The sequence below is a fragment of the Hydractinia symbiolongicarpus genome, chromosome 5, assembly GCF_029227915.1.
Source record: "Hydractinia symbiolongicarpus strain clone_291-10 chromosome 5, HSymV2.1, whole genome shotgun sequence".
NCBI classification, from domain to species: Eukaryota; Metazoa; Cnidaria; class Hydrozoa; order Anthoathecata; family Hydractiniidae; genus Hydractinia; species Hydractinia symbiolongicarpus.
In genome coordinates this window covers 26,726,280-26,746,765 of record NC_079879.1, presented here as the reverse complement: position 1 = coordinate 26,746,765, position 20,486 = coordinate 26,726,280, and the positions used below count along the sequence as shown (strand labels likewise).

At 32.7% G+C, this 20,486-nt stretch overlaps 1 protein-coding gene across 1 annotated transcript; it reads left to right on the top strand.

Moving 5' to 3' along the window:
- The first annotated feature begins 1,442 nt into the window (after nucleotides 1-1,442).
- On the top strand, nucleotides 1,443-18,524 carry LOC130645737 (uncharacterized). Its single transcript, XM_057451824.1, has 3 exons — nucleotides 1,443-1,705; nucleotides 2,775-3,082; nucleotides 14,432-18,524. The coding sequence occupies exons 1-3, from the start codon at nucleotides 1,621-1,623 to the stop codon at nucleotides 16,445-16,447; spliced, it is 2,409 nt and encodes an 802-aa protein (XP_057307807.1). The 5' UTR covers nucleotides 1,443-1,620; the 3' UTR covers nucleotides 16,448-18,524.
- The last annotated feature ends 1,962 nt before the right edge of the window (nucleotides 18,525-20,486 follow it).

Genomic DNA, 20,486 nt, shown 5'->3' with positions numbered 1-20,486 from the left:
AGAGGCAGTCCTGCAAATCGTCTGCAACGTGTTATTAAAAAGCGTGCTTATTAAAAAGCAAAAATGCAAAGCAAGAATTAAGATTTTTAATTTCTCCTCAAAAGTTAAAAAAAAGTGATAAAAAATAAATATATACATCACATCCGTACAATATCCATAAGAAAAACACGCTATTTATGAAGTTAACCCTTTAAATGCACAAACCTAATCTTCCAGAAAATTCAACCATATAGAGTTTACAGATAATAAGTTATTTTAGGAAATGAGTGGAACATAATTCTTATTATAGAGAAAAGAACATATTTTAAAAATGTACATAATAATTTTAACGGGAGGGAGGGAAGTGTATCGAAACAATTTTTAAAATGAGTTTACAGTATTCTGCAAATCACCACCTCCAGGTGGCTTGTAAGGCTGCCATCAAAAATATGTTATGCTCGCGTCCTCCGACTGAACCACTTTGGGTAATAAAAACCCGCATTGGTAAGTCGGAAAAAAACCTAAAATTTTTTTCGCAAGATATTTAAAAAGAAAAAGGAATATTAGTGAGAGCTAATTTTCGCAAAATTGACAAAAACTCGCAAAAATTAATTCCCGTTAAAAATTATTTACCTTAGGGTACTCCTGTGTCTACTGACAGTTTACAGGGCGGCTAAGGGTCTGCAAATGATGTCGAGTAGCACTATACTGTTTTTTGGCCCTGGGAATGAATTTATTTGTTCTAATCTGAAAGTTCCTGGCAAAATACACCCAACCAACCAACTGACTCACTTTTGCAGGGTTTTCAGGACGCGAACATAACATATTTTTGATTGTGGCCTAAACTCCACCTAAATTATCAGTGATGGTGTGACCGATTTAAGTTAAATAGATTTAAGTAAATAGAAAATTCACAAGTTTTTTTGATACGGAAAAATATTGAGAACTGCTTTTAGCCCCTTTGCATTTCTAGCTAATTGCCTTAAAAAAAATTTTTATAAAAAAGTAAAAGTAATTTTTTCCAGGATTCCATAACCAAACGTATTTTCAATAATAAAGGAAAGATTACCACAAAAAACATAGATTGCAAATAAAATACAGTGTATCTTCAGGAGTCTTCTTCTAGCTAGTTCCATTTCAATCCTTTCTCCCTTGAGGTCTATAAATCAAAGTGATAAAAACTGTTGGGATGCACGTGCTTTAGGCTAGAGGAAAGGGTTGGTGGGTCCAAAAATGAGCAATTTGGTGCGTACGTACTTTATGGATGCCCATTTATTTTTACACGAAACAAAAAACGGACATTACTTTATTCACGCGCCATTATTACTTTCAATTTTGTAACTTTGTATTTATGTAAAATATGCACAAATTCAAAAACTTGCGTTCTCCTCCTTGTAAAAATAATCTAAAAATCATATCTTTAACTAGCTAGTGCACTTATAGTACCACAATTAAATTTTCTCTACCCTTATTACTCTATATAAAGTTTCTGGAACGAATCACTAAACAAATTACGTTTTGTCCTACTAAAGTTTTTAAACTTTTATCACTGGTGGAGAGCGAATTGGAATTCTGCGAATTTTTACCGACAACGATGTCCATGTTTTTTTTTTCAGATTGCTGAAAAGAAAACATTAGGAAATGCCCATGAAAAACGTTATCGTAATTAGCAGCGATTCTCCTGAAAGTTCTGATGATGATGATGATGGTCAAGATAACATAAAAGGTAAACATGCATAGCTGCACAATATATTTAAACTTCCTTGTTTCGATTTTAAAGTTGGATTAGCCAGCTAAGAGCTACTACAGCTGCTAATTTCACACATTTGTAGAAATGTGTGATTTGGTATGGGGTGCGGTCTGTCATGGTGGTAACGAAAAGTTGAAAGGGGCGCGAATAGTATCAAAATCAAAGCCACCACAAATAGCGCGCTATATTGACCAAAAAAGTTTTTGTTTATGTATTTTTTTTTTTTTTTCGTATAGCAGCATTTTTTTGTTATTTTCTTATTATCGTGTAGCTTTACATAGTATACCCAAAATAATGAAACCAGTGGGAAGTCTCGCATCAAATAAGGGTGTTCATTATCTTGAAATGATTTTTGATTTACTGTATGTTAACAATGTTATAATGTTCGAAATTGACTCGAGTTGTGTGCTCTCCAGCCATATCTCAGTTATCGAAAAATAGTCACAACTTTTAATATGATTTAATTTATCATCATCTCTTTCTTTAAGTCTGTGGTTTAATATTTTATACCAAATTTTATCATTGTATACTTTATATTTTAATAAATACATTTTAATTATTTTTCATCATAGTGTTGTGTGAGTGTTCAAATCGCTTCAGTTCTTGTTGTTTTTACATGAGACATTAGAAATTCAATTGACAATATTTATGTTAAAACTTGGACATCCATGTGTTCAAATTAAAACAACATTTTACGACGTTTCGGGTGTCATATATCCATTTCCAAGTGTCATACACCCATTTTCATGTAAAATAAAAATTATACAACATGTCTATATAAACAAGAACGTTACCATAGATACAAGATAATCAATACAATATTTAAGTATAAAGGATGTGTACAATACGAATGTGTGATCAAACCGGACGGTTTTCTTGTTTTATTTCATGCCATGTGGTGGTTTGCTGTGCGAGTGACGCCAGTAATGCTGAATGTTCCATGCAGTTTAGCAGTACCTGTAAACATTTTTTGTGACAAAGCAATATTGGATTTATGTTTGTATTAGATAAATTACTTAATTATATATTTTCTTTTATATTTTAGTTTTAACAGAAAACCACTTCAAGTTTGTTGATTGGAATGATTTGTGTAAAAATTTTAATCATAAGAAGTCTGTCCAAACCATACAACACACACAGAGAAAGAACATTCCTACGACTTGCAGCATATCTATGAACATCAAGTCTGAAAATAAGGACTGTGACAGCAATGCTGAACCCAGTGATTATTTGGAATCCAAATTAACTTTAAAATCGGGAATGAAAGCTTCAGTGCCATTACACTTGACACCTAAAAACACAGAACACACTAAACCTGAGATAAAAGCTTCTGATACAAAGATATTGTCCTCTGTAAGTACAAAAAACATAACTCATTAGTGGCCAATGTGTTTCGATCTGTGTACCTTATAAATCTATGTTTCTTATCTTAATCGATAATCTTAATCGAGAATAATAAATACCATATTTTTTTACTGGTGTGGATTTTTCACCAGCTAATATTATAATACTCCCTGTATTTCTGTGAGCAGATTTAAAAGCCAGGGCTTTGTTATCAAAAATGCCAGTATAATTGCACCTATAATTGACCAAAGTCATCTTCAGAATATTATACAAAAGTTGATACATACACTCTTTATACAAAATTTTTTTCGAAAGTTATTTAAATATTTCCCAAAAGTACAATTTTATATGAATTATACAAGCTAATCCATATTGGCAAAATAATATTAGATAAACTAACAAAAGTTAGTTAAATAAAATTTATATACACAATTTGTTTAAGACGATTAAATATTTCCCAAAAGTACAATTTTTTAATTTTATTAAATGAATTTACACATGCTAAATCAATATCTAAGTAACAAAAACGATATTGAACAAGCGGCTAATACAAAACATAAAATTAAACGGATAAATTGATGATGCAATGCTTAACTTGTTTATTGAGGTCTGGTTTCAACCAAGAAATATGCATACCCTTTTTGAGTTTCCTCTGCCAATCAGTGTCTGCATGATCCAAAATAGAAAAAAATTTTTCGTTACATAGTAATTTACAGTTAAGATTTGACTGCATATGCTTAAATATTTGTGAGTTTTTATCAGTTTTCAAATGTTCTTTAACTCTACTAGAAATGTGCCTGGTGGTTTCACCCACATAGCTAGCATTACAACTAGCACAAACAAATTTATACACAAGTCCAGATTTAAAAGATTCAGGAACTCTGTCCTTGCAAGAAAAATAATCTTTAATTTTACACGACTTAAAAACGAGGCACACATTGATTTCTTTACACATCTTATTGACAAGTTGATTGACTTTTTCTTTGGCAGTATTAGAGTACTTGCCAATAAAAGGCAATTTAAAATACCTCTTTTCTAATACATTAGTTGTCTCTGTACTGACAGCTGTAGAAAAATTCTTATCAAGGTAATTTGAAATATGGCGGTTTACCAGTTTTGTAGGAAAAAAGTTTTTTCTCAAAATTTCAGTCAGAGCGTTAATATTAATGTCAAAGTGTTTCCAACTGTTGTTAATTTTGAAAGTCCTGTCAATTAGTGTTTTAGTGAGAGCTATTTTATAGATTTTGGGAGTGAAACTAAAATAATTAGTTAAAAGGCCAGTATAGGTTGACTTATGGAACACAGAAGTATAAAATTTGTCACTGGTGTTCTCAATTAAAATGTCAAGAAAAGGAAGTTTACCATCAACTTGTTTTTTTAAGGTAAATTTTATATTAGGGTGTCTCTGATTCAAGTATTCAAAAAAGGCCAACGCTTCACTTTCATCATTAAATAAAGCAAAGATGTCATCCACATATCTACGGTAGTATGTTGGGCCACAACCCCAGTAATTTTTTATCCATTCCTTTTCTTTAACGCCCATGAAAAGATTCGCTAAAATAGGTGCTAGCGGCGAGCCCATGGCAACACCATCGACCTGTTCATACATTTCATTATTGAACAAAAAAATCGAGGATGACGTTGCAAAAACGAATAATTGTTTTAGTTCAGATTTTGTGATTTTGAGTTTACGATTTCCGGCAATTACAAGTTGAACTGCAAGATCTAATGTTTCATTCAATGGTATGTTCGTGAAAAGACTACAAACATCAAAAGAAACCATAAACTTGTCGAATTTACTCACCTTTTTTAATTCCTCAACGAAAGTGAAAGTATCTGCAGTACAGTAATCCTTGGGAATTACAGCAGATAATAAACCACCTAAAAACTTGGCAAGTTGATAGTTACATGTGCCTATAGAAGATATAATAGGCCTAAATTTAGGTAAATTTTCAAAAGATTTATGCATTTTAGGAAGGCCGTATATTCTGGCTGGTTGAGAACCACTGGGATATATATCGTTGTACACTTTGTCACTAAAAAAACCTTTTTTCTTTAAATTCCTAAGAAAACGTTGTAACTGTCCTGTCCTCCTTTTATTTAACTAACTTTTGTTAGTTTATCTAATATTATTTTGTCAATATGGATTAGCTTGTATAATTCATATAAAATTGTACTTTTGGGAAATATTTAAATAACTTTCGAAAAAATTTTTGTATAAAGAGTGTATGTATCAACTTTTGTATAATATTCTGAAGATGACTTTGGTAAAGTCGAAACATGTTAAAAATAAAACGTGTCGTAATTTTTATGAAAATACTTTGCAATCTTGTGTTGCTACGAAGTTTTGCACCTATAATTATAGTGATAACATTGTCCCAGCCAATTTCATTACGTCATGCTAACAGCTGGGCAAGGATGCGAAAAATGGCGATGTAGGACTTTTTCCTTTACTTTCTTGTCAATAAAACATTAGTCCAAAAACACTTTTAATGATTCCTTATAATCCTTTTATCGAATTTGATTTGTTGAATTCATATATTTTTTTCTAATGTTTTGCACAATGACAGGGAACAATAAACACTCAAATGTGAAGAAGTCAGATTTCTGACTCTGAATCTTAATGATGTTGATGGATTTATTTTTTCTAGACATTTCTCAGGATTAGATCATTAGTTTATTCTGATTTTTTGTGCAAAGATGGAGAACACAATTCTTCTCTATTTTTGAATGTGATAAAAAAAAAATTTCCGACCCTATAATGGCAGATACATGGGCGAAATGAGTCAAAACGATTAAAAAAACAAATGGATTTTCGGATTTTTCTGGGAATTGGTTGTTTTTTTTGTTGTATTAAATCCGGGTAGGTCCATTGAAGTTCCGCTTGTTTTTATTCAAGAATGAGCACATAATTTGAAATTTAATGTAATTCGATTGTAATTTTGTAATTTTGTATATATTAAGGCATTTAAATATTACGGGTTTGCTTGAATTGATTGCAAATCCTGATATGTGATTTAAATCCTGATCCATGGTATATGAGTTATATGATTGTTGATATTGGAGTTTGGCACCTTAATTAAAGAAAAAATGGAAATAAAAAATGTTAAGTAACAATAATGGCTTACTTTGATTGTCTCACTTGATTACTCAGTGGTATCACAAACACAACCAGCAGGAACACAACTTGATCCGTAACACAGCAACACAACTGGATATCAACACAACTGCACAACCACTTGAAGGCCCACCAAGAACATTCACTATTGTTTATAGTCTATATTATGGAGACAACATATTAGTATTAACAATCTCCCTTCTCTTTCTTCAATTAGTGAATGTTGGTGAGAATCTGTGTCTTCTCATTTTTATTAGTCTTTTTCATTTTCTGTAAATCAACTCAATCATATGTACAGTATTTACAAACTTCTTCACTTTCTCAGCTTACAGCTTACAAAAGTACACTATCAGCAGAAATGTTAGCTCTTATAGAAGCTGCAGAATCGTCATACTGGTTATCGAGTATTATTCGAGATGTTGTCTTTGATGGCAAAGGACTCCAGATTGCAATGGAATGTTATACGGATTGCAAGTCTTTGGTAGATGCTGCACATTCCAGCAATTGCAATTGCTTGCAAAAGTCGACTTGAAGAAGCTCCATTCTCTGTCATTCGATCTGCCATTTGGTCTTTTGTTGCTATCCAACTAAGTTTTGAAATTTCTTTTTTTTTTCTATAATTTCTTTCAAGATGGCTCTATTGACTCTTAATCTTCTGTCCAAAATACCTTTACTGGAATGTGCAGCATCTACCAAAGACTTGCAATCCGTATAACATTCCATTGCAATCTGGAGTCCTTTGCCATCAAAGACAGCACATTGAATAATACTCGATAACCAGTATGACGATTCTGCAGCTTCTATAAGAGCTAACATTTCTGCTGATAGTGTACTTTTGACAACTCGTCTAACTCTTTTTGTCTGCCAAGCTAAGGCGATGGTAATGGACTTATCTTTGTTACTTAGGAAGTTAACATAACCTCCTTGTGAACCTCCATCACTCAAATTCCCATACAAAGCATCACTATAAAAAATAAGTTTGGCTTCTTCAATATTGCCTACGCTTGGAAAGTGGAGTGCAACATCATTTTTCTTCACCTTAAATCTTTGTTTAAATATGTCAGGTCACCAACAGTAGCTTTGCTTACAATTCCCATCAGCTGACAACAATCAAACAATATTTCTGGTCTTGTCTGAGTAGCTACGCAATTTAATTGACCAATTAATTGCCTCATCTTTGTGGTTTCCTCATCACTTAAACTGTCTGATTTGGACAATAATCTCTTTTTAAGTAGGTAAATTTATTGGATACTATTTACGTATGATATCTGATCTAACATTATCTCGTTATCTTTAAAACTGAGGTTTATACCAAGGTATTTGAACGCAACTGATTTTTCTACACCAACTTGAAAGAATTTTTCTTATCTCTTCAATAACCTCTCTCTCAAAATATTCGCTCCCTCCCCAACAAAAATCATCAACATGTGTAGAAATATTACCTGCTAGTTTACCATTGTGGTGCCAATAAAATAAACCAGGGTCATATTTACACACTTTAGCATTCAATTTGGTAAGTTCTTCATAAACCTTAACATATTAAGTCATTGAAGCATCGTTTAATCCATAAACACATGTCCTTAATTTCCATACTGTTCCTTCTTTGTAGGCTTCCTTGGGTGGACGTATATATAATTCTCTGTCAATAAGCTTTCCTTGAAGAAATGCTGCTTTAATGTCGATGGAATGGCATGTCCAATTCATGACAGACATAATAGCAAACATAATCCTAAGTGACTCTTTACAGCAGGTCGGAGAATCTGTTTGTACATCTGCTTTATCTTCAAATCCTCTTGCTACTAACCTTGTTTTAAATTTGACCAAACCAGACTGGTCACATTTCTTGGTAATCACCCGTCTTGTCAATATCAATGATTTCTTAGACATTGGAACCTCTTCATAAACATTGTTTTTGATCCAATTTTCCAGCTTCTTCGTTTTTGCTTGCTTAATTAATTCAATCTCTGTGCTGTCAACTAACAGTATCTCTTCACTATTTGATGGACTAATTTCTTCATTTATTCTTTCTATTTTTGATATTCCCTTTTTCATATCAATACATTCTGTAGAGCCATCTTTATGGCGAACATTCCAAAAATCTTTATATTTTCCTCCTTGAGCCTTCCCAACTTTTCCAGCTCTCGAAATTACTTCAACTTCTTTTAATTGCAAATCTTCATTTGTTGCAATACGTATTTTCATCTTTGGTTTTAACTTAACAACATCATTTCAGCATCATCATTTTTATTGTTAGCATTAACATTCCGCTGTTCGCTTACATCTTTATTGTTTTCCACATTTTCTAATTTGCTTCCTTCATCGATAGGATTTATACTATCAAAGTGATCATCATTTCTCCTCATTTCTTCTTCTTTAATAGTATTTTCAGTATCTTCAAAGTATACATTGTCCTCTTCTAGTGTAAGCATCTACATCATCTTCATCATTTTCACTGTATAGATCATCTTCTAGTGCAAGATGTTTCATAAACTGTTCTGTGTTTGTTTCAGGTTTCGATGTGTCATCAGAAGCTATTCTCTCTTGACCTTTCTCATGCATTAAATTACATGGATGCACACGAATGTATTGACTTCCATGTTTTACCAACTTTGAAAACCTATAACTGTACCTGGGCCATGCCAATGTTTGTCGTCTTTTCTCCGATAATAGACTTTATTGCCATTTATGTATTTCAAATTTCCAGAAGGTCTAATTTGATGTCTCAAAGCTCGTCGTATCTTTTCTGATGACTCGTTTTCGATATATGCCCGTCTTGCTGCATGCATAGAATTTAAATTTTTCGCTACTACTTGACTAGCAGTTTTACTTTCCATTGCAGGTGGCTTATTTGTCAATATGCATGGTATATTGGGGTTCTTGCCAAAAAGTAATTGGTTTGGACTGTAGCCATTGTAATTCGCCAGTGAGTTCTTTGCACTAATTGCCCAACTTAAAGCCACTTCTAACTTACAGTTTTGATCATTCATAATTTTTCGAACAGTCTCTCCAATGATAACCTTTCATTATGCCTTTCAACTATTCCGTTATTCCCTGGACTCTCTGCAGCAGTGGTTACAACCCTAATGTTAAATTTTTCACAGAAATCAATGAATTCACTGTTATCGAACTTCCCCCCATTGTCAACCATGAACCTTCCTACACAGCCAAATGTTTCTATCCAGATTTTAAATGTCTTCTTGACAATCAGTTCTTTTCGTTTGCTATGTATGACAGTAGCAGCACTATACTTCGTAAAAGTATCAATTAAATGTAAGAACCATGTTTTTGTATTGCCATCTGTCCACTCTTTTATGTCCATTGCTACACAGTCATTAAAGTCATTGGACATACGCAAACCCACCACAGGTCTCGGGGATAGTTTCTTGTACTTGAAACATGTCTCGCATTTCTGTAATATATGGTCAATCAATGTATGTAACTTCTTATCCTCAACACCTGCATCCTGAAGTAACTTCTTTAAACGTTCTGGTGGCGGATGACTAAATTGTTTATGAAGTTTAACAATGTCTTTTAATCTTTCGGTTTCATTTTTTATGGCGAAACTCTTTGAATACAGAACTATTTCTTCTGCATCCACACTTGAAATATCATCAAATTCAAATTTTCTTTTGCCTAAAGGGATACAATAGTGTCCTGAGGATGTTAAAAACACCTTTAGCTTCATTCCCAGAATTTCTATCGTGTCCTTTGAAAAATCAATTTTTGTGTCTGCTTTCTTCATGGCATCTTTACTAAAAAGTAGTGGCAAATCTCCTTTCACAACATCTGTTACAATATTGTTATTAGTATCTCCGATTCTGGCTGGTAATTTCATTTGTTTAATTGATCTCATTTCATTTCCATCTCCAAACTTAAATATTGTATTACTTTGTGACTCTGTGACATGATTAATTCATTATCACTCAATGTCTCTAAATATTCTTCTAGCCAACTTTCTCCACAAACAGTTTTTGAACAGCCTGAATCCAGAACAACAGCGCTCAATGTTTCACCCATAAATACATTCATTTCCTCTGTATACAATGTTACATTCACTTCCTCTTTCTTTTTCTTTCTATTTTCGTATGAGTCTGGGCAATCTCTTTGCCAATGAAACACAGATCCACAAATGTTACAACACAAAAGTACTCGATACTTCTCCATTCATATGCACAGGATTTTTTGACGATTATCTTTACTATTTCTGTCAGCAGTAGGTTTTGTGTAGTTGGTCGCACCTCTAAAGTATCTTCCTCTTCCTCTAAAATACTGATGACGCCATGATAAGTCGGTTCTAACTTAATATCATTTACATTGAATCTATCTTGTTGAGCTATATCTCCAAAGATCCTCTTCAGTTGATTTTTCATTCCAGAAAATGTGAGTTCAGTAATAGTTGCTTTCACCAGTCGTTCTTGTTGCTCAGGTAGTCTTGCGTTTACCAAACGTTTATATGCTAAAATTCCATCCGGTAATTCCATGCCATATTGTTTAGCTTTGTTGTGTAAGCGTTCAAACTCAATTACACATTGTTTCATTGTCATTTCTTCAGTCTTGCAAAATTTTTCAAAATTATTATAGTTAGTAAAGGCTAATTGTAACGTGTCTTTTTTAAATAAGCTGTCAAGAGTTTCTATTACTTTATCAACACCATTATCTGCATTAAGAGTCTCATGTTCATTTCAAGCACTGCATCTCTAGCTTTACCTTCAAGTGTAAGAAAAATAGCAGCAGCCTGTTTCTTTTTATCAACATTTGTAAAAATTTGCCAAATTTTTATCTCCTTTTTCCAGTTTTCATATGAAATGTCCTCACTTAACGTTGGCGGGGCCTTGTAATCTTTTCTTGAAGCTATTATTCCTCTGCTACCATTTGTTAAGTAACAATAATGACTTACTTTGATTGTCTCACTTGATTACTCAGCGGTATCACAAACACAACCAGCAGGAACACAACAACACAACTTGATCCGTAACACAACAACACAACTGGATATCAACACAACCACTTGAGGCCCCACCAAGAACATTCACTATTGTTTATAGTCTATATTATGGAGACAACATATTAATATCAACAAAAAAATCATCAGCAAAGCTAAAGTAAAGGAGAAAGTGACACATTGCTGTAATTTAAGGACATGTAAAGGTGTCTATATGTATACACACCATCCAGATAAGCTATTTGAGTTCATTATTAACATATTGCCACACGTGTAGTTGGTTCCTCTGCGGCTCCCAGTTTTAGGGACTGTGGAAAGAATCCTATTATGTTAGTGATTAACAAAGTAGTTATTCTTCAATATGTAAAAGTGTAATAAAATAAAGCCCCTAATTAATATTGCAGACACGTAACTACGACTTAACTTATTACTTTGAATGTCATTATTATTTTAAAATATGAAACTCACTTTAAATAGAAGGTTTTTAAAATTCAATTGTTCTGTAAAGGCTGTTCTCCATTAGGCAAATTTTGGCTGCTCGAGCTCTAGCGATTGGAATGTGAGTATGCACATAAGGTTTCTTTACGTATTTTTTAATTTTTTTTAATTTTTTTAGCGATCGTTGGCGATTTTTAACGTCAAAAATATTTGTGAGCCAATCAAAATCAAAATTATAAACATTATGCTCAAAAAAATGTGCTAAAATACTTTTCTGTAGAAGAATAAAAATAAAATCCATGTTTTTAAGTTAAACTTTTATCGCTCATCTTTATTCCCAATGGCATTTGGAGATTTAATAGTTGCTTGTCCACTCGCATCGCTAGAGCCCGAATGACCAAAATTCTTAAAACATTATCACAAACCTTTTTTCATTGTCAATTCATCTTAAAGTTTTCCCCATCATTTTGGTGTTTATTTTAGAACAGAATGACTACAATTCTAAGAAAGTATCATGTTTTATTGATCAACAAGAAATTTTAAATGGTACAGCACATACTTGATGCTTTCCCTTTTATTCCCCAAGTAGGCGGTTGGTTATAAAAAACTATGATCAAGTGTTTTATATTTTTGAAATTTCCAGCAATTTTTTTTTCTTAAAAAATTCCACAAATTTCGTTCTATATCATCTTTGACAAAGCTAAAATTAAAACAATTCTAAAATATCTTATGAATAATTGCCTTTCACATGTGAAAATACTATAAGGTAGATCTGATCCTGCACCTTTTATGGCAAACCTGTTTCTATGAAAATGGATCAGATCTCAGCAAAAAAAGATGTGACAGCACCTTTAGATTTATTGATGACGTAATTGCTATAATAATGACTCTTCGTTTAAGAGATATTTTTATGAGATTTATCCTCCTGAACTTGAGTTAAAACAGAAGCATGGTGCTAATAAGCCATTATTCCTAGATCTAGACATTACCCTAGCAAATAGAAGGTTTTCATACTGTTTGTTTGATAAAACAAATTTCAACACAGCAGGCTTTGTAAGTTCACTAAACAACGTTTAAGCTAGACGTGTTACAAACTATGGGCAACATTTATGGACAACATGATATGCTTCACAGATTTGCTGTAAATTCTAAACGCTTCTGCGAAATTTTATTGCAATGTCACCGAAAAATAAGGTAGACACATTTTATTCTGGTTACCCAGCCACAGTCAATGCTGATGGTCTGAAAAGGATTTAGTTAAGGTGAATCTGCTTAACTTGTTAGTGCACCAATTAATTCAGTGAAACTACTGGGAATAAGTGGCGGATTTAGGGTATGGCAAGCTAGTCGGGTGGACGTACTTAATTTTTCGCCAAAAGCTTTGTTGTTACAATTTCAAAATGGTTTTTCCCTTACACACAAAAATCTTTCAGACTGGCTTTCTTACACTACGCCGGATTGAACTTAAGAAACTGCCTAGTTATCCTGCAACTTCAAAATTCAGTTATTTGCTTTAATTTACCGTAACATAGTAGGATATACCCCCTAATTTATTCGCGACATACTTTCTGTTGCATTAGGGGGTAAAAAACATAAATAAAGGTAGCATCTGACCGTAAAAAGCATAAGACAACCCCCGTAATTCTTACATAAGTACGTTGAAAATTTTTCATTAAGGGGTTGTGCCCAGTGCCCCAAACCGTTAAAAAACGCTAAAAAACAAATGATGCTTTATTTTATCGTACCATAATATTTCACAACAAAAATTAAATAATAAACAACATATTTACTTTTAAAGATTTATTATTAAAATCATGAACACCTATCAGAACAAGAGCTTGACAAAAAATTGTACAACTACCCCCTGATAAATTTATTGCGACTGACTTGTGAAGAGATTTCCATGCTGAACTGAATATAAAACTTTGGTGTTCGTAGTTTGTTTTTTAGTTAGTTAGAATGTAGATTAATTGTGCAGGTGAACTTTCGTACTAAGATATCACTATACTATGAAATGTTTGTTAGTTATATAAAAACGGAAACTTAATGTAATTTATATTTTATGATGCAATTTCATTTTGTTTTTTGCTGAATTTCATTCTGCTTTCCTTCTCACACACGCTTTCATAATGCAGTACCCTTATTCGGCTGGGCACCAGAAATATATTGAAATATGTTCTCCAGCGCAAAGTTAAATGTGGTATACAAAATTTTTAATCCTTCTGGAGATTTTTTTTAAAGGGTGCACACACTCTGTGTCGAGGTGAAAATTTCACCTCAACACAGAGTGTGTTAACCGGTCACTTTATGAAACGTGTAATTTTAAGTAAACCCGCGTCTAAATCTCAATATAAAAGTTTAATATAAGACATGTCTCTACTTGGTTTTTTAATCTTGTTTTTTATGCATTTTAAAAACGCAATTTTATGCGCCTAATTAGAAAAAAGCCCCTTAATGCCTTGCGTAGTTTTCACGTCCATTTCACGTCCAATTCTTAGTGACTTTATAAACATATTGACTAACTTGCTTAAATCTTTGTATCTGCCCCTGTAATATTATTGCATGGGACATAATGTAGTCATTATAAACATAAAAACGAATAAAAATAGCAAAATAATGAAAAATAAATAAATATTTTTTCCTTGGTTTTGATATTGATTGTGTTCAGGTTGAAAGAACTGATTCGTCTTCGTTGATTCATATGATATTTAACTAAATGGCACTCTACATAAGTGTAGCGGGAGTAGCAGGTTGCATACATGGTTAAGTTTATCTATGCCTTGTCATTTTTAAGACTTTCTTATGTCCAATACAATTACTACCATTAATTTTGATTATTAAATTTTATTGAAATTCTTAGGACCTTCCATTAAATGCCATTCTGAAAGAAAACAAGATTGAAATAAAATTGGATAGCGGGAAAGTGTCCAAATTAAAGCAACGATTATCAGAGAGGCAGAAAGTCAAGACAAGCAAAAATGACAACATTGTACGACAAACTGTACAAGATCCTTGTTCACATTGTCGAATAAAACAGAAAAAAGTTTCTAAAGACGCAAGCAGTTTTATAAATATATCAAAAAGCACCATAAGACATAGCATATTCGAAATAACTAATTGGAGTTTTATGGGTGATGATTGCAACACGGATGAAGAAAAAGTAGAATTATTCACAGGGAAATTACCCTGTGTATTTGATATTGAAAAGAAAGATCACAATGATGAATGTGAATATAAAGATGATAAAAAGATTAAAAGTGGACATCCTTCTTTCCTATCTTATTCCAAAGATGCTCTTCAAAATGCCGACATTAAGAATGAAGATAAATTCGGTGCTACAAGTACTTTAAATGATTCTATTAATGTAATTGAAAGTCCAATAAAATTGGATCCTGTTTTATCACTTGATGAAAACATTAATTGTGGACCTTCTTCATCTTATTTCAAAGAAGATTCTCAAGGTACTGACGATAAACAAGAAGATAAATTGAAAGGTATATGTACTCTCAATGATGATGTAAATGTAATTGATAGTCCAATACAATTTGATCCTGTTTCATCGCTGGCAATTGATACTGCTCCTAATTTTCCCAATCAAATCATTGTAAGTAGTAGTGATGAAAGTGATGCAATGTATACTGATGTATGTGATGGTCAAAACAGCGCCGCACGTTCAAAACACATAAATAAAGGAAACCAAGTAGTTGTCATGACTCCGCAGCTGGTTAATCCATATCATATCACATTGAATAACGTTTCTTTCAAGTATGTTAGGAAACGGTTTTATAGTAATGACAAAAATGCTTTGGAGGCTCATCAAAATAAAGATTTTCATTTAACGTATGTTAAAGTATTGGTGCAAACAGCTGACGGTCACAAAATGCCTCCAAAGGAGAGTCTAGACTATATGATCAGAAATATTTTGCTGCAGAGCGAATCTATTGAAGAAATACTGGCTGTTTATAATTGTTTACATATTTTGAGAGTACGTGGTCAAATAACATACAAAAATTATCCATTAATAGCTGATGATGTCATAAAAACGCTGGAGCTGTTGTGCAGAAATAAAAGGGAGCAGGAACCGCAAATATTTGCAAGTCGGTATTTTTTATTTAAATTTTTAACAGAATTATTTTCAAGGGACTTTCGCAGATATCAAAATAACAAACGTTTGTGTTTAGTGACAAAATTTCTTTGCTCTCCAAGCAATCAATACAATTTTTTCAAAGGATTGTTTTCTTATTTGAATGATTTGATATTGTTATGGTCTAATGATGTGAGATTTGTGGCTAATGTTGGCACTGAAACAGAAATTGTTGTCGAATACAGAGATTTAATTGTATTGTTGCAGACGATGTTGGACCTGTACGTTAAATGTTGTTCTTCATGTTTTCTTGAGAGTGTTTGTGTTTTGTATAGTGATTTATACTCAGATTTATTTGATTTAACTCAGAAAGAAATTTTCTTGTCAACTATACCAGATGTTGAGTTGAAGTTTAACGTACTTAACTCGATTGTACAGCAACACTTTGAAAATACAGTGCAGTCTGACCGTACAAAATTAAATTTATGTCGTTTGGTTGAGCAAGATTTTCAAAGACTACCACCTCGGTTTACCTACACTAAGATGGAGAGCAGCAAAGAGAGAATATTTTCTAGCGAGGAAGTGTATCATTTTGTTAACGTTATGCGCAATTTAACCGAACTTTATGTGACAAGAAGGAAGATTGATTTGAGTTTGTTGAAAATAGAGCACGAAATTTTAAATGACATGAAAAATTATGTGAAGAAGTTAACTGTCAGACTGGAAGGGATATGCGCTGACAAATTATCACTTAGCACTCGCGTTCACTTGGTAGGGTTGAGTAATGTTTAAGTAGTTCGATTAATTATGTTCGCATTTGCTCTGTTCGTTTAAGGTAGCCTTTACATGGATCCGAAATAAAATTTCAAACCGCAATGAAATTCCATCGTGTTTACATGACGTTTTTCATATCACCGTTGTGCATACTGCACATGCGCTGTAACTTTGTGCACATGCGCAATTATGTAAACCAAATTCGCGAATGCATGTAAACGTTTTGAAGATTAGACAAGAGACCGAAATCAAATGTAAAGGCTTCCTGAGTTTTTATACTCTGGCTGTGACAAGGGTAAAACGCGTTGACCAATACGCTGCTTGTTTTAACTTGAGGTGCCCAGATGATTTAATATTAATTTTAGAAACGTTCATCTTTTATAAGAGTCAATTAATAGACTCTTTTATGAGAGTCAATTAATAGATCAAAAAACGATCATGTGTTTCCAAAAAAATTTTCTGGAGATTTTAATGCAAACGCAGGATGTTCTAATTATACATTTTCGTTGTAGAAAAGTTTGCGTTTTTTTTATGAGTCATTTATTTTTGAGTTCATCAGCTTTTTGTTCATGGTTTGAAAGAATTGAATTCACGATTATAAGAAGCGTATTTCTAAATTGACTGCAATTTTTTTGAAATTTAAATCCAGTGAAACGTTAAGAAAATCAAGTTGCTGATAGCAATTTCTTAAAGTAATGTGTTGACGTTTAAGGATTATTTTTATTTCTGTTTTGTTGTTGTTTTAAAAAATTATTTTAACGTCTTTTTACCTGCACAGTTTATTGCATATTTTAAATATTGTACATATTGATATTCAAAACAGCTGATTACAAATTGATCGCTATAAAAGACTGGTATAGAGGTTGTTATAAATTGAATGACCTCAGACATATTCTTAAAATCAATAAATACACGATAACTTTATTCAGTTGTATTTTTTTAATTTTTTGTGTTTACGTCTTTGATTTTGCCAGATTAATGAAGGACTTTTGATTAAAGCCTTTTATGGTGGCAGCTCTCAGCGTTTTAATGTTGGTTCTCCTTATCTTAATCTGTGTTACATTAAAAATAGATAAATAGGTTGATGAAAACTGTGTGTCAGTAAACGCTTTGTAGTTGACTCGTGTTAACTTTCAAAGCTGCCAAAATCCTGTCGCTGTGGCCAGAAAGATTTCTAATACGCATGCCTATTTACCAAACGCCTAGGAGCTGCGACCAAAACCTATACTTTGGGAATGTAAAACCTACTTGCTTGAAGGGTACGGATGATTTTCGGGTAAATTATTTTCGCCCTTTTTTAACTTCACTTTTAAGTCCTTGAGTAATGTTTAGTTTCTTAACTAAGTTGATCTTCAACCGATTTTATATAAAAGCAGTTGATTCGGATTGTTTTAAAGGCATTGTGTTGCTTTCACGTAGTTCCGAGTGGTTTCGTTAAAATCGTGGCTCATTTCAGGCCGTTTCGTAAATCGACACCTACATTAAGTACTAAAATTTTTAGCGAAAAAACTTTCGGAAAAATTTTTTTATTTTAACGGAAAAATTTTTGGACAAGTTTTATAAAGTCAAAAAATGTATGGGTAAGTCTTTCAACATCTTAAAAAGGATCTTTAGGATCCAACTTTATAGATAGAGCCTCAGCCAAATGTGAAAATAACGAAAAAAATAAGTTCAAAAACTGCAGTTTTTATTGACTTTCTGATTACCCTATATATAATTTCTATGCACTGAATCTTTTTTAAAAAAAAATTAAAAAAAACCAAATTTTTTTAGCAAACATTTCAGACAAAAAATATTTCGAACAAAAACAATCCGAAAGTTTCTCCGTCCGAAAGTTTTCTTTATTAGTGTATTTCTTTGCCGATTACAAGCGACTGTGATATATAGAAGGGGCAGATAAGAAAATTGTGATCTTGGTCGGCCAGGGCAATTAATGTTTATCGAACTGGCTTCGGTCTTAAACATCAGACGTAAAGAAGAAACACAAAGAAAATATTAAACAACTTTTCACAGTATTAGTTGTTTATTGGAATCACTATCAGTTGTTACAAAAATATTATCTCTGCTTTCTCTCGAGCGTAAAATGCTGATTTTTTTTTAACACGGTAAGCAAAAACTTATCAATATATGACATCAATTAAAATAAAAACAAGTTTGAAACTTCTCCACAATTTTAAAATTCATGATCCACCTTTTTATTTTGTACGTATATTTTTTTTATACTAATTTAATCTTTCCACCCACGTATGTTGAGAAAAACCTTCTGCATATATTCGTAGCAAAGTCGTTTACTGCAGACCAAGAAAAATGTGATTTCTATCATAAAAAAACGAGGGAGACATGTGTTTTCTATAATAACACTGTAAACTTATAAATATACTATAACAAGTTCCATTTTGTGGATTCGTTTAAGTGGGGCGAAAAGGTGACACGAGTATCAAAAGTGAGTTTTATTTATTTGTCCCTATAAAAAAGTAAGAATACAGATAAATATATTGTTTAGTAGCAACAGTAATAATTGTACGGTCCTAAACATTAACCGATTGGCAGGCTTGTGGTAGAGCGTTTGCTTCCAGTACGGGAATACAGTTTTGTTGTGCTTGCACAGCTTTCGTCGCTTAACTGGGTGTTTTAAATGCAGCGGAAACAACCCTTTTTGCAGTGCCCTCATTGATAACAGTACTATTAGGAACTGAAGAGGCTATCCTAAGTAAACAACAAGAAAATATAAGTTATCTCCAAATAATAAATTACAAATTCTATGACTTACTTTTTTATTCTTCTCACAAAACTTTCTTTAAAATTCCGTTCTTATTTATCTTTAGTTAATTCATGATGTCACGTCTCATATGTTTTATATTTTTTGCGCTCTACACTGCAAATCTGGAGGCGAAAGATCCTTTAGAAGAATTCCTTGGCAAAAATGTATACATTGGGTATGGCCATGACAATATGCTGATGGTGAGAAGTAATTACAGACATGAGAAAGTACCATATTTCGCGAAAGGTGAGGGTAGGAAGCTACAGATTCTTAAAACAAACGATGGAATGTACCAGTTAAAAATTGGATCTTCATATCTCACCAAATCTGTCAGAAGTATGGGGAAATCATATGTACAGTTAGGCTATTCTCGGCGTGATAAATTTTGGATACGTCTTCAAAGTGATGGTTTCTTTGCACTGGGTTACCAGGGATGTCCCCTGTTCTTTAAAGATGGCGTTATATTTAAATGTAATAAAACCATTACGGATACTTTTTGGATAAAAAAAGATTCTTGCCTGGGAGAAGAAATTCAAATCAATTCAAACCATTCCATACGTTTTGATGGTTTTAAAGTTGTTGGCATTGAAACAGCTACAAGTTGTTCGGTTGGTACTAACCATAAAATTAGTTTAAAATCAACAGAGAACGTCGATGTTGAAGTTAAAATGCAAATACGCGTGCCATATGGTAGCGAATTGTCATTAAAAAGTCAAGTTCAATTGAAAGACGATGCAAGCATTCTTGGTAGGTTCGACAATCCTCCATTTTTGACTATCTTTCAAAGCAGTAAAAGCAGCGAGACATTGTTATATAAAATGAGCGAGTCAAGAGTAACCAGCGCTAAAAACTCTGGAATTACTGTGACCTATGATACCCCAGGAGGTGCTTCAATCTTGGGTCTTGTGAAGCGATATCGATTCAACGAAACACATGTTCAAGGAAGAATTCCAGTTTCGTGCACCAGTGGCAGGAGGTATGTGTACGAAGTCACACTATCCTTGCAAGTGAAGAATTATGGTCGACTGTTTTATCAATCTACCAGTGAAATGAACTGTTTGCTGGATAAAGGTTTCTATAATCCTAGTCAGGTTGAGCATTATTGGACCAAATGTTTTCCCAATTGACCAGAAAGTTAAGATTTATTAATATCTGACAGTTTTCATATATTATGTACCTGGTGTTTTTATATTTTTTGTATCTAACGAAATGGTTGATCTGCGTGATTTTTAAACATGATATCTCTTTGAATTGATCGGTTCGTATGATTTATTGCTCATGTTTATGCTTTGTGTT

What these genes read in the sequence shown, in the direction of transcription:
- LOC130645737 (XM_057451824.1), top strand. Translation starts at nt 1,621, where the DNA reads ATGCCCATGAAAAACGTTATCGTAATTAGCAGCGATTCTCCTGAAAGT. An exon ending in TGGTCAAGATAACATAAAAG is followed by an intron (nt 1,706 to 2,774) that starts GTAAACATGCAT and finishes TTTATATTTTAG; the next exon opens with TTTTAACAGAAAACCACTTC. An exon ending in ATACAAAGATATTGTCCTCT is followed by an intron (nt 3,083 to 14,431) that starts GTAAGTACAAAA and finishes TGAAATTCTTAG; the next exon opens with GACCTTCCATTAAATGCCAT.